This window comes from Danio rerio, chromosome 8 (assembly GCF_049306965.1).
Source record: "Danio rerio strain Tuebingen ecotype United States chromosome 8, GRCz12tu, whole genome shotgun sequence".
NCBI lineage: Eukaryota > Metazoa > Chordata > Actinopteri > Cypriniformes > Danionidae > Danio > Danio rerio.
In genome coordinates, this window is record NC_133183.1 from 11,869,285 (window position 1) to 11,883,394 (window position 14,110).

Sequence of the window (14,110 nt, forward strand, 5' to 3'; positions counted from 1 at the left end):
TGTGAATTTTGTCACAAATTTGGGGCAAACTAGTTAGTAGATATCCTAAAAAAATGTATAATACTGATACTAACATCTAAAAAAACGTTTTTAATTTTTGTGAGCCCTTTAATATTCTAATCATTATTGGCATCAAAGAAAAATTAATGATTTTGACCCATACAATGTATTGTTAACTATTGCTTATAATATACCCGACGTAAGTCACATTTGATTAATGTTGATTTTTTTAAATGATTATTTTTCATGTAATGACGTTCATGCAAGTTTTCAAATAAATTTGGAGCCACGTCATGTTTTTGGATCAATTGCATCTAATTGGAAATGCACATTCACTCGGCCACACTTCCACAGAACAGATATAAATACAATCTTCCCACGCTATTTGCAAATATAACCAAGATCACTTCTGTCATTATGCAAACTCTGAGCATCAAAATTCGCTGTTAAACGCCCTCTTCAGCCCATATGGCTATTAATGTTTTGATCTTTTTTCCTGTTTGTGCATCCCTGTGTCTCATCCACGTGTCATTTTTGCGGGACTCCCAAACTTCTGTGTACTGATGCTGTTTTGTTTGGGAGGAGTAAAGTTTACATATGTGGCCTGAGCAAGCAGAACTTGGCCGAGTTGTTTCTTTGTATATGCGTCTCAATCCAGCTTCTGAGGCAGGATCAAGTTACTGCCTCAATTGGGTCATTGAGTGCGTTTAGACTCTTGCTATTTAGGACTAGAATGGGGGAGGGGTCTAATGGGTTTTACAATACTTGCAGTTGATTAAGAATTACACTTTTTTATCATAAGTTTTTTTAAGATTGTATGTTTAAATATGCAAATGAGGCATTCTTTTTTATTAAATATGCATACATTTGCATATATTTCTAGCACAAAAATGTGAACACTGGATAAAGTCTGGTTTAAATTTTTTATTTCTTTTTCTTTTTTTAGACAATTTTATTGTGACAAATCAATTTGTAGAATAAAATGTATACATCAAAGCAAATTCCTACTTAAAAAAAATGTATGTTTATATTTCATATTTATAAATAAACTAAAATGTAAGGGTTGTTGAAGTATAAATATGTCTCAATGCAGGAAAAAAACACATTTTGAGAAATATATATATATATATATATATATATATATATATATATATATATATATATATATATATATATATATGGGAAAAAACTAACATTGCAATCTTTTCATTCACGGCGATATATAATGCGTTATAAATCTAGTTTTACCAGATGACTTAAATAGCTTGTAAATAATTCACAATTTTAGATCAATTTATATGATTGTGTAGGGAAGCATATCTGCATTAAATATGATATAAAAATTACAAAGTTAAATAAAAGATGCAAATCAACAATAATTTATGATTTTCTGGGGAGCTAAACAGTATTTAGAAGCAGAAATTAAATAATCACTGTATCATAATAAAAACAGTAATAACACTATATTATTATATTTAATTAAATAATATAATAAAATTATATATAAATATAATATATAATATATATACCCATGCTGAAACAATATATTGTGCAGCCCTAATATATATACAGAAGATTGATGTGGCAAAAGCTCCACTTTTTTCAAGTTCTTTTATTATTTTTTTATGTAAAAAAATGACTTTATGAAAAGCCCAAATCTCAAAACTGACAGGTTCATAAATAACTGTGTGTCCGTGGTGTCTGACCAGTCAGTAAAGATGCATATAGTGACCATAAAACAGGTGTAATATAGGTTTACATTTACTTTGTTTATGTTTAGGCCTTTTACCAAAAGGGCGGGGAAAATACATTAGACGGGGAGAGCAAGTGGCATTCAAACAATAATCTGGGCGGGAAAGCGAGGACAAGAGACGTGGGGGAAGGGACTTGAAGTCTTTTATCTCAAGTTTCCCACATCCTGCCGCCGAGTTTAAAACCGGCCACCCAATTTGAAAGAATGCCTGGTATGCGCCTCATTTCCATAGCGACCGGCATTGTTCTCAGTTTAAATAAAGCCTGTTGCCCGCCAATTGGAGAAAAAAAAACTTTGCGCGCTAATTTGAGATTAATGAGGTAATGCAGTGCATGCGGTCTCCGTATACACTTTGAAGACCTACTTCACATGACTGAAACAAAACAAACAAAACACTTGTCTTGATGTTTCGTGAGAAGGTAAACGTGGGTTGTAGTAACGCTGCAGAATTCTCTTAACTTTGTTACCTTTCATCATTTGCATGAAGACGAGCTGCAAACACGTTGATTTTGCATCATAATTTCTGCACAAGAAATTATTATTTTTTATAAAGATATATAAAACTTATGATTTGCACTATAAATCCACCTGACGACAAGGATGTAAATAATTGTTATATTACTTATTCATTTACTTATTGTTTAGTGTTGTTCTTTACTGAAACTGCAGCATATATATAATGTAAATGCTCTGAATTCAATATAATTTTATGATTAAATAAAATGTAAAGATTTTCCATCAGATATAATAAATACTTACATTTGCGACATTTTAATGTATATCCTATGATGTGTGGATCTATTTTTGTAATAGGCTGTACTCTTCTCACTTCTCTGAATTAATGTTTTGAATCTGCGTCAGGTTTTTCGTGTCGTCGATGTTGTTTAATACACACTGCCATGTGAATCATTTTCCATGTCTGCCCCCACGCCGGTTGAACGCCCTCAAAAAAGCCTGGACAATTTGGCGCGTTTTGATTCCCGCCACGTCTACGTTTTCCTTTATTTTCATATTTGATTGACCTTTTTCTGCGGAGGCTGGCGCATTACTCATTGGCTGAGGCTTGTTTGTGGGACGAGCTATTGCTGACGTACTCACCTTCACCCCTCCCTTTTACTACTGGTATATAACGGCTTCTGCCCCTCCCTCACGCTTTAGAAAGCCGGGTGTTTGTGTTCGTCGCGCACCTCAGACAAATAATATTTATCTTCGTGCTATTAATCGTTTGTTTATATTGTAAGTTTTATATTCCAAACTGGAATAGACCTCGCGCGGCCGTCTTAAGTTCGTGTTGGGAATCCAAACCCGCCGTGCCTCGATGAGAAGGGATTTCTACAAGCTTCTAGATCGGATCCCTCGCTTAGACCTTCCCTACATCCATCTCAACACGACGGCTTTCGACCTCCACATTGGAATAACCCTCACGAAGGACTCGCATTTTGGATTATAACATGCTTCTATCAAAATTCAACACATTTGCTCACATTTCAACCGTGGACATGCCGGCGAAAATCCAGCTTCAAGGTTAGAGGACGGTTATTCTCGTGCTCATTTGTGTGTGTGTTTGTGTGTGTTGGGCGCTCGTTCACGTCAGCAGACAGTGCTGGGAATAGCGCGTGCGTCAGATTTGCAATTATTATATAATTCTGTGGCTTTTATCCATTCTTATGAAACTATCAAATGTTTTATCGACAGTTAAGGAGAAAGAGCCCTTCGACAAAGTGTATCAAGTCGGCACAGTGCTTGGAAGCGGTGGTTTCGGGACGGTGTATGCGGGTTTACGGATCGCCGATGGCGCGCCGGTAGGTTCCCTCAATGGAGGATTTTTGTTTACATAAGCGTGGACGTCTAGAATGAATATAAAACGTCTTTGTAACATATTTAAACATTCTATATGCAGCATCGCTTCATTGTTTAATGATTTGTTTATTATTATTTTTTTCTAGGTTGCCATCAAGCATGTTGCAAAAGATCGTGTGACCGAATGGGGAGAACTGGTGAGTAATTTAAATAGATTATCTTCATGTTATGTGTATGTGTAAATGTCGCCTATAAATAATAAATGACAGCGTCAGTTAAACGAGCATGTCCTCCGTTTCCAGCCCAATGGCGCGCGCGTCCCTATGGAGATCGTCCTGTTAAAGAAGGTCGGGACCGGATTCCGTGGCGTGATCAAAATGCTGGACTGGTACGAGCGACCGGACAGCTTCATAATCGTCATGGAAAGACCGGAGGTCGTCAAGGACCTGTTTGATTTCATCACGGAGAAGGGCGCGTTACCGGAGGAGCTGGCCAGGAACTTTTTCCGCCAGGTTCTGGAAGCGGTGCGTCACTGCCACAACAGCGGCGTCGTTCACCGCGACATCAAAGACGAGAACATTCTCATCGACCTGCGAACCGGCGATCTGAAGCTCATCGACTTCGGATCAGGAGCATTGCTGAAAGACACCGTTTACACTGATTTCGACGGTAAGAGCCATTTGCATGACCTTCAAGGTGGGATTCCCACGGTCACGGAATTAGAGGGTTGGGGAGTGTAACGTCAAATACAGGCTTGCCTGCTCTCATGTAAATACTGTATACATGTTTAAATGTATAAAAATGTATACAAATATCAAAATACATCGAGTGCGAGGTTTGTAAACAAAACACATCCACGCTAAAATGGTTTAATCCATGTTGTAAGTTGTAAATTCGATGGCGCTTGATGGTTGTTTGATTTAGAAATTCTGTCAAGCTTGAAAGGGTGTGTGTTTATATGTAGAAGCGTTTTAAACCACATATATTAAGCAAATCTGCCGTTTCTCATTTTAGAAATGCGTATCTTGACCCCCTTTTGTCGTTCACAACCCTTGTCAAGCTTAATAAATCGACCAACGTGATGATTTGTTTATTTTTTTGTATAACGTTGCTTTGGGGGGAAACGCAGTTCGTTGAGTTTGGTTTTGTCGCCCCCTCCGGTGGGAACTGGAGTTGTTACAACTCAAAGTTTGTAAACACAAGTCACATGGCAACCAGTTTTCTCCACATGCACACACCTACCCTCACGCTCCCAAGCGCATGACTGTACACAGTAATGTTGCGCCACAACAATAATGTTCAAACATGGCACACCTTTTCCTGCCGCACCTCTTACTACAGTGTTTGGTTACTTTAGTGGATCCTAAAATGAAAGGTTATATGAGGGTTTGTTTGTTTCAAAGTTCACATGAGGGTTTGTTTCTGATTATATGCTTATGTGTTGTACTTTTTTGTTGTTCTCCCATCAGGCACTCGTGTTTACAGTCCTCCAGAGTGGATCAAATTTCACCGCTACCACGGTCGATCCGCCACTGTTTGGTCTCTCGGCATTCTGCTGTACGATATGGTCTGCGGGGACATCCCCTTTGAGCAGGACGAAGAGATCGTGCGAGGACAGGTGCTGTTCAGGAGGAGAATCTCCACAGGTGAGACACACTCAATCACACGGCGCCACCTTTAAGCAGTTTTATGGCTTTACAGCAGAGCTAATCAAACATCCTGTTCTTTTACAGAATGTCAGCAGCTTATCAAGTGGTGCCTGGCCCTCCGCCCTGCTGATCGGCCGTCTTTTGAGGACATCATCAACCACGATTGGATGCAGAGCACTGCGCCCCCTACGGACAGCACTGAGATCAGGCTGCACAGCATCAGCCACGAGCATCAGCCCGCTGCTTTCCCAGCAGTCACCGTGTGCAAATGACTCTGTCTGAGCGCGTACATAGAGACTTTCCATTACAGCAGCAAACCACCCAGGGGACCTGCGGACTGAGCAAAACGTTTTGTTCCAAGTATCGCTGCTAGGTGGGAGTTCTAGGCTAGGCCAAAAAAAAAAGGGAGAAGGTCACCTTTTAGTGTGATCTGTTATCTCTGCTCGCCTGTGGCTCCGGGTCCCACTAGTCTGGCTCAGAGGATCCAGATTGAACGCCCAGTGTAGGGAGGAGCCGGGGAACACCCAAAACAGCGACTGTGAACAGAAGAAGCTGTGATCTGTCAGGGTTGTTCCGTTAGGACGCAGATCAGCCGAGCTTAATAATTTTAGTGCCTTCTGTGCAAGATCAAGGGTTTTGTTTGTTCGTTTGATTTTTGTGGAAATACTTGAATTGAGTAATAGCCACTGTAACACTCTACTCCTTAACCAGATGTCTTTTTTACCGTCTTGCTTCCACTTTGCCTGCCTCTGGCCGGTGACTGTCGGTCTTACTCTAATGTGTCAGAGATAGAGAGAGAGTAACCAAATGGACCTCATGAAACCTCTGCAGAATATATCAAGTCTTACCTCACTCTTTCAGACCGCTGTTTGTTTTCCTCTTCCTTATACTGAGTAACCCTCAACGACTACCACTCACAGATGCACAAAGCAATGCAACTACAACTTAAGACTACATTTTCTGCATACTATTTTTGTTGATATTGTAAATAGATTCCATGACGAGGCTTACGTGTGAATGATATTTATTGGAGTGTCTTAAAGAAGAAAACATGAGATCGAAGTGGAAATATTTATTTATTTATTTATAAAGAAGCAATTTTTTCTGCAAAGTTTTTTCTCATTCCACCACCGAAGGGCCCACAAATTATTTAAATGTGTATTTTTACCATATTTAAAGCCTTTTTCTTGTGAGAACGATATGTACATTTGTAAATAATCCTCTAAAGCACTTGTGTTTCTCGATGCATGGAGTACTGCTGTTGGTGGGAAACCTACCAGTCTGAAGTCATGTTTGTCACCTAATTTAAACTCGTCTGCTGTGCATATGTTGGAGGAAATGACCTCATGAATGTTTGAGGAACGAGTGATGTTTATTATTTTTCACCTTCAGTAGGCATGATTGCAACTCTGATTTTGTTTTTGGGTTTAGCCATGTAAATTATGTTTAGAAAGCTATTTTTTTACACAATTGTCAATAAATATTTTTTTAACATTCATCCTGGTTCTCTTGCTATTCATTGCACACTTTGGATTCCAGCAGGTAGCAGTTGGTGGTCTTAAGCAGGGGTTCCCAAACTTTTAAGCTTGTGACCCCCAAAATAACAATCCTAATGACTTGCGACCCCCACTATCCTTGAAGATGGTCATAAACATACAAACAGTGCACACTACAAGCTTATTCATTTATTCATTTTCTTCTCGGCTTAGTTCCTTTATTAATCTGGAGGCTCCACAGCAGAATGAACCACCAATTTACCCAGCATATATGTTTTATGCAGCGGATGCCCCACCAGCTGCAACCAAGTACTGGGAAATAAACAAGCTTATTGACAACACAAAAACGTGCAACAATCTAACAACCATATCATTTATTAATAGTCATTTATTAATTTGTTTAATTTATTATTAACCTTGGTTAATGAGAAAGGTGAGCCCGATGTTTACAGCACAAGACTATTTTTGGTTTAATTTTGCAGCACGTCACTAAGAGATCGTCCTCTGTTCAGCCATGGCCTTCATTTTTTTTTCTTTCCGTCCGTCCGTCCGTCTGTCTGTCTGTCTGTCTATCTATCTATCTATCTATCGTTTCATCCATCCATCTTTTCATTCATTCATCCATCCATCCATCTATCTATCTCATTCTATTGTTCTATCTGTCTATCTATCTATCCATCATTTTATTGTTCTATTTATTGTACTATCCATCCGTCCGTCTGCCTGCTCTATCTATCTATCTATCTATCTATCTATCTATCTATCTATCTATCTATCTATCTATCTATCTATCTATCTATCTATCTATCCATCCATCCATCCATCCATCCATCCATCCATCCATCCATCCATCCATCCATCCATCCATCCATCCATCCATCCATCCATCCATCCATCCATCCATCCATCCATCCATCCATCCATCCATCCATCTATCTATCTATCATTCTGTCACTCTGTCTTTCCTGTCCATCTATCATTTTATCCATCTGTCCGCCTGTCTGTCTGTCTATCTATCCATCTATCCATCCATCCATCCATCCATCCATCCATCCATCCATCCATCCATCCATCCATCCATCCATCCATCCATCCATCCATCCAATGTCTAGTCGTGACCTTTATTTTTTTGTCTATCTATCGCGTTTTATCTTTCATTTTATCCATCCATCCATCCTTCCATCAATCTATCTATCTATCTTGATGTTTACAGCACACAAATATTCTTGGTTTAATTTTGGAGACCTAGAGATCATCCATACATTCAGCCGTGGCCTTTATTTTTAATGTACGTGAGTGCTGTGAAGGTGTCAGAATTTAACATTGGGTTATAAAATCAATCTTTTGCAAAAAACAGTATTGCTATGCCATTAATCTAGCGTAACAACCCCAGGGGTCGCAAACCAGTGGAGAAAAGAACTGAAAGGCTGGTGGCTTTTTATTTGCGTGTTGTTATTTAATGTAACTATTAAATACAGTTTGTATCCTCTGTACATCATAGAAAAAATATGGTAATTCTAATAGTTTAATAACATATTCAATATTTTTGGAAATCACCAAGCGACCTCCACTTAATGTCTTGTGACCCCCACTTTGGGAACCATTGGTCTTATGAACTGCTTTAAACACAATTAGCAGATGTCAGTTAAGAAGAGGGGATGGACAGATTGCAAAGGTATTAGCTGTAAATCCATTTAACTAACTTTAATAACACTCTTATCGTTTTATATTGATAGTGTATCTTTAATCTCGGACGATTACAACCATAGGGGTCCAGATTTCCTAATGTTGGACTCTAGAACCGGATACTTGTGATCCCTAACAGCATATCTTTTATCTGTATTTTTGTAGATAGTAGCAAGTATGCTTTAAATAGCACTATAAAGATACCATTCCTTTTACACAGCATAAAGATATCGAGTTATGTGTGAAGCGCCCACTTGCCTGACGACCTTGGTTTTATAATATTTCTTTCAAAGAAACTTTAGAAACCTCTGAGCCATAAACCAAACAAGCCCACTCTGAGATGAATCGACACATTGTAAGCGTAGATTTTGCTTAAAGTCTGGAAATAATAAACAAATCAAGTGTTCATGGATCAGTATTGGATATTTGTGGGTTTCAGTTCATGTTTATTAGCTTTAAGGTCATTCATAAGCTTGTGTACTCGTAAAAACTGATATGTGGTTTAAATATTTACAGCCTTCTAGGAAAGCGCACCGAAAATATTGACGACTTATCTTGCACTCGGGGGCGTGTACAAATATTTACCCTATAAAAGAGTCTTTTGAAGCACCTGATTACATTTAGCAACAGCAAATAACAGAAAATCACTTTTCTCAGCCAACTTCATCCTATTGGCTGTAAAAACACGCCCACAATAATATCTATTTATCTGTCCATTCATCCATCGTTCTATCCATTGTTCTATACATTCTATCGTTCTATAGTTCTTTCTATTTATCAATCTATCCGTCCATCCATCCATCCATCTATCTATAGATCTTTCTATCAATCTATCTGTCTATCCTTCCATCCATCCTATGTTCAGTCGTGACCTTTATTTTCTATCTATCTATCTATCTATCTATCTATCTATCTATCTATCTATCTATCTATCTATCTATCTATCTATCTATCTATCTATCTATCTATCTATCTATCTATCTATCGTTTTATAGTTCTTTCTATCCATCTATCTATCTATCCATCCATCCATCCATCCATCCATCCATCCATCCAATGTTCAGTCGTGACCTTTATTTTTTATCTATCTATCTATCTATCTATCTATCTATCTATCTATCTATCTATCTATCTATCTATCTATCTATCTATCTATCTATCTATCTATCTATCTATCTATCTATCTATCTATCTATCTATCTATCTATCTATCTATCTATCTATCTATCTATCGTTTTATAGTTCTTTCTATCCATCTATCTATCTATCTATCTATCTATCTATCCATCCATCCATCCATCCATCCATCCATCCAATGTTCAGTCGTGACCTTTATTTTTTATCTATCTATCTATCTATCTATCTATCTATCTATCTATCTATCTATCTATCTATCTATCTATCTATCTATCTATCTATCTATCTATCTATCTATCTATCTATCTATCTATCTATCGTTTTATAGTTCTTTCTATCAATCTATCCATCCATCCATCCATCCATCCATCCATCCAATGTTCAGTCGTGACCTTTATTTTTTATCTCTATCTATCTATCTATCTATCTATCTATCTATCTATCTATCTATCTATCTATCTATCTATCTATCTATCTATCTATCTATCTATCTATCTATCTATCTATCTATCTATCTATCTATCTATCTATCTATCTATCTACTCTTTTCTCAGCCAATTTTATCCTTTTGGCTATTAAAACACACCGTCAATATGCCACATCTTGTCACCGCAAGTCAGATTTTGTTTGTTTTTAATAGATTGATCATTAAATATACCATTCTGGGATTTAAATGACACTCTGCATTTATTAGGTTTTGGTGAGCTATCAATTTATCAAAAACCTGTAGTTAGAAATCTTGGCTTACATTTCGAAAGTGATCTGAAATTTAACAAACAAGTAAATTCAGTTGTTAAATCCCGTTTTTTTTTTTCCATTTACGACTTGTGGCAAAAGTGGAGTCATTTCCCTATTTTAATGACCTTGAGAAGGGGATTCATGCTTTTATTTTGGGAAAACTGGACAGTTGCAACTCTCTATATGTGGGTATTAGTCAAAATGTCCTGAATAGATTGCAATTAGTAAAAATGCGGCTGCGAGACTTCTGACAGGGAAGTATGAGCACATATCCCCAGTTCTTTTCTCTCCGGGCTGGCTGCCTGTTACGGATTGATATTAAACTTAATTTTTGTTTTTAAATTCTTAAATGATCTGGCACCATCTTACCTATCAGACCTCCTACACGAATATAATCTTGGTAGGTCACTAAGGACTTCTGATCAGTTTATTCTTTCGGTATAAGGTCCTGGGGTAAGCGAAGTAGGGATCGAGCTTTTGCTGTTATCGCCCCATAACTCTGGAACAGGCTTCCAGCCCACATCAGACACACTCCTCCATCTGTTTATAAAAAGCTTCTGAAACTCCATCTTTGTTCTTTAGCAGTTGAGCCTTTTTAATGTTGAGGGGTTTGCCTTATGTTTTAATTGTCATGTATGTGATGTAGGTTTTTTTTTAAATAGTATTGATTTTGTTCAGCACTTTAGGCAACGTTGTGTTGTGGCTGTTGTAGCGCACTATTACATCACATTGTAGCTACTCAGAACAATAAATCTTGTCAGAGAAATAAGTCCTATTCTTTGAATTGAACCTCCTCTTATGTATCATACGACCCAGGACAGCATGGCCCCCAGCATGGGGCGTCCTGACCTGATCTCTTCGTGGACCCAAAAACTGCTGCTGCCCTCCCTATGAGGACACACACACACACACACACACACACACACGGCACAAGCAGGGAACGTTCCTGTTAAGCCCTTTATTAATCCTCTCACAAAAACCTTCTCAGTGTTTGCTCTAAAAGAGTTACAGTGTACACAAGTGACCTGAGGTGCACCTGATCGGCCGGCTAAACCTGATGTGGGCCGATTTAAGAAGGAAACAAGCGGCTGATTCATTAACACGTCGCGTCTTGAGCTTCGACAAATGACCAGCACCGTATCCAGATTAGTGGATGCCAAGTTAAATATGTGAACTCAAACTCACAAGTAGAACGTTCAATAGTTTTTTTAAAGCATACATTAGGTTCAACAAGTGACAATCGTCCGACAGTGATGGTTAAATTATCTATCTATCTATCTATCTATCTATCTATCTATCTATCTATCTATCTATCTATCTATCTATCTATCTATCTATCTATCTATCTATCTATCTATCTATCTATCTATCTATCTATCTATACTCATCGGTCACTTTATTAGGTACACTTTACTAGTTCTAGGTTGGACCCCCTTTTGCCTTCAGAACTTCATTCTACAAAGTTCTGGATATATTCCTCAGAGATTTAGAGCCATACTGACAGGATAGCATCACGCAGTTGCTGCAGATTTGTCCGCTGCACATCCATGATGCGAATCTCCCGTTCCACCACATCCCAAAGGTGCTCTTTCAGATTGAGTTCTGGTGACTGTGGAGGCCATTTAAGTACAGTGAACTCATTTTCAGGTTTAAGAAACCAGTCTGAGATGATTCGCCTTATGACATGGTGCGTTATCCTGCTGAAAGTAGCCATCAGAAAGTAGCCATACACTGTGGTCATAAAGGGATGGACATGGTCAGCAACAATACTCAGGTAGGCTGTGGCATTGACACGATGCTTAATTGATACTAATGAGCCAAAAAAGTGCCAAAAAAATACTACACCCCCTACACCATTACACCAGCACCACCCGCCTGAATCGTTGATACAATGCAGGATGGATCAATGCTTTTATGTTGTTGATGCCAAATTCTGACCCTACCACCTAAAGTTGCAGCAGAAATCGAGACTTATCAGACCAGGCAATGTTTTTCCAATCTTCTATTGTCCAATTTTGGTGAGCCTGTGTGAATTGTAGCCTCAGTTTCATGTTCTCAGCTGACAGGAGTGGCACCCGGTGTGGTCTTCTGCAGCTGTAGTCTATCTGCCTCAAGGTTTGACGTGTTGTGCGGTCAGAGGTGCTCTTCTGCATACTGTACCTCGGTTGTAACGAGTGGTTATTTGAGTTACTGTTGCTTTTCTATCATCGGGAACCAGTCTGGCCATTCTCCTCTGATCTCTGGCATCAACAAGGCATTTGCGCCCACAGAACTACCACTCTCTGGATATTTCTCTTTTTTGCACCATTCCCTGTAAACCCTAGAGATGGTAGTGCGTGAAAATCCCAGTAGATCAGCAGTTTCTGAAATACTCAGACCAGCCTGCCTGGCACCAACAACCATGCCATGTTCAAAGTCACTTAAATAACCTTTCTTCTCCATTCTGATGCTCGGTTTGAACAGCAGCAGATCGTCTTGACCATGTCTACATGCCTAAATACATTGAGTTGCTGCCATGTGATTGGCTGATCACAAATTTGCATTAACGAGCAGTTGGACAGGTGTACCTAAAAGTGGCCAGTAAATGTATTTTTAATTAAATAGTAATGGGGAAAGATCAAGGTCACATAAGGCAATTCCAAAGCATAATCAAAATATTGAAAACCGCATTTTATGGCTATATTTACAGTGCATTTGTGTATATAATTTTACAATAAAGTAAAATAAATAAAATAGAATTATCCTGGAACTAAAATAAGTGTTCTTATATCTTGAATACATATTCATTTTTGACCACAAATTTTACTTGAGAATACAAAATAAATTACATCAAATTTTTTTATAATCACACTTCACTAAGACAGAAACACTTTGATTGACATTCTCTCTTTGTAGGTCATCAAAGGGGGAAAGCCCCGCCCATTAGTGACGATCTCACCATCATTAGCATAAACAGCCCTGAGAGAGAAGTAGCTGTACGCAATATTTCACACCACATATGTTAATATAATTTTGACACGAAGGCTGGGCGTACAATCTCATTTAAATCTAAAACGACAATCACAAAAACAACACAAATTTGGATCAAAGTGTAAAAGGGGCAGTTTCAAAGAGTTCTAAAACATTATTTGAGGTGTATTTTAAATTGAAACTCCACATTAACACTCCAGGCACATCAGACAATTCTTTTACATCTTGTAAAAAGGAGCCATTAATTTTACATGAGACATGTTTTACAGTGCAGCAAAAGCGAAACTGAAGCTAAAAGTGTTTCTCCTAGCTTCCAATTAGATTAAATGGAGAGCAAATGTCATAGCTAATCTCAAAGATTTCAGAAGGAATGTGTACAATACTGCTTACTGTACTGTAAGTCTGTGAAATAATTAACTACATTCATTTTTAGCTCCGTAATCAAACCGGATGTCAAGAACTGTCTCAATTGAGATCAAAACAATGCCTCAAACTACACATATTTTCATAGTCTAATTGAATTCCTCCAAGACATCTTCACGTACACCTCTATGCTATACGTAATTAGTGTCTATTTTTAGATGTAAGAAAACTTCAAAACAAAGCTCATATGTGAACGTCTCAAAGATGAAAAAGCAACTTCTGAGCGATACAGTTTCCCTTTACTGAAATGTTCAAAATATAAACGTGATTATATATTCGGTCCGGTTTAAAAATAGGATAGATGTTGCTTTTGAATGCTATAAATAATACAGCACAGGTCAGGCGTAAAACACACTGACGTTTGCACAATAATTGCGGGTTTGCCAACACAGGAGATTTTGAGCTTGGATTTGTAGATGTTCAGATACGGCACACAGAGCGTTTGCTCGGAAACTTGT

The 14,110-nt window shown here is 38.1% G+C and overlaps 1 protein-coding gene across 1 annotated transcript; it reads left to right on the plus strand.

Annotated features, from left to right (window-relative positions):
- Positions 1–2,973: 2,973 nt before the first annotated feature.
- On the plus strand, positions 2,974–6,700 carry pim1 (Pim-1 proto-oncogene, serine/threonine kinase). Its single transcript, NM_001077391.1, has 6 exons — positions 2,974–3,277; positions 3,449–3,555; positions 3,700–3,750; positions 3,856–4,222; positions 5,023–5,199; positions 5,287–6,700. Exons 1-6 carry the CDS (start codon positions 3,205–3,207, stop codon positions 5,472–5,474), a joined length of 963 nt encoding a protein of 320 aa, NP_001070859.1. The 5' UTR covers positions 2,974–3,204; the 3' UTR covers positions 5,475–6,700.
- The last annotated feature ends 7,410 nt before the right edge of the window (positions 6,701–14,110 follow it).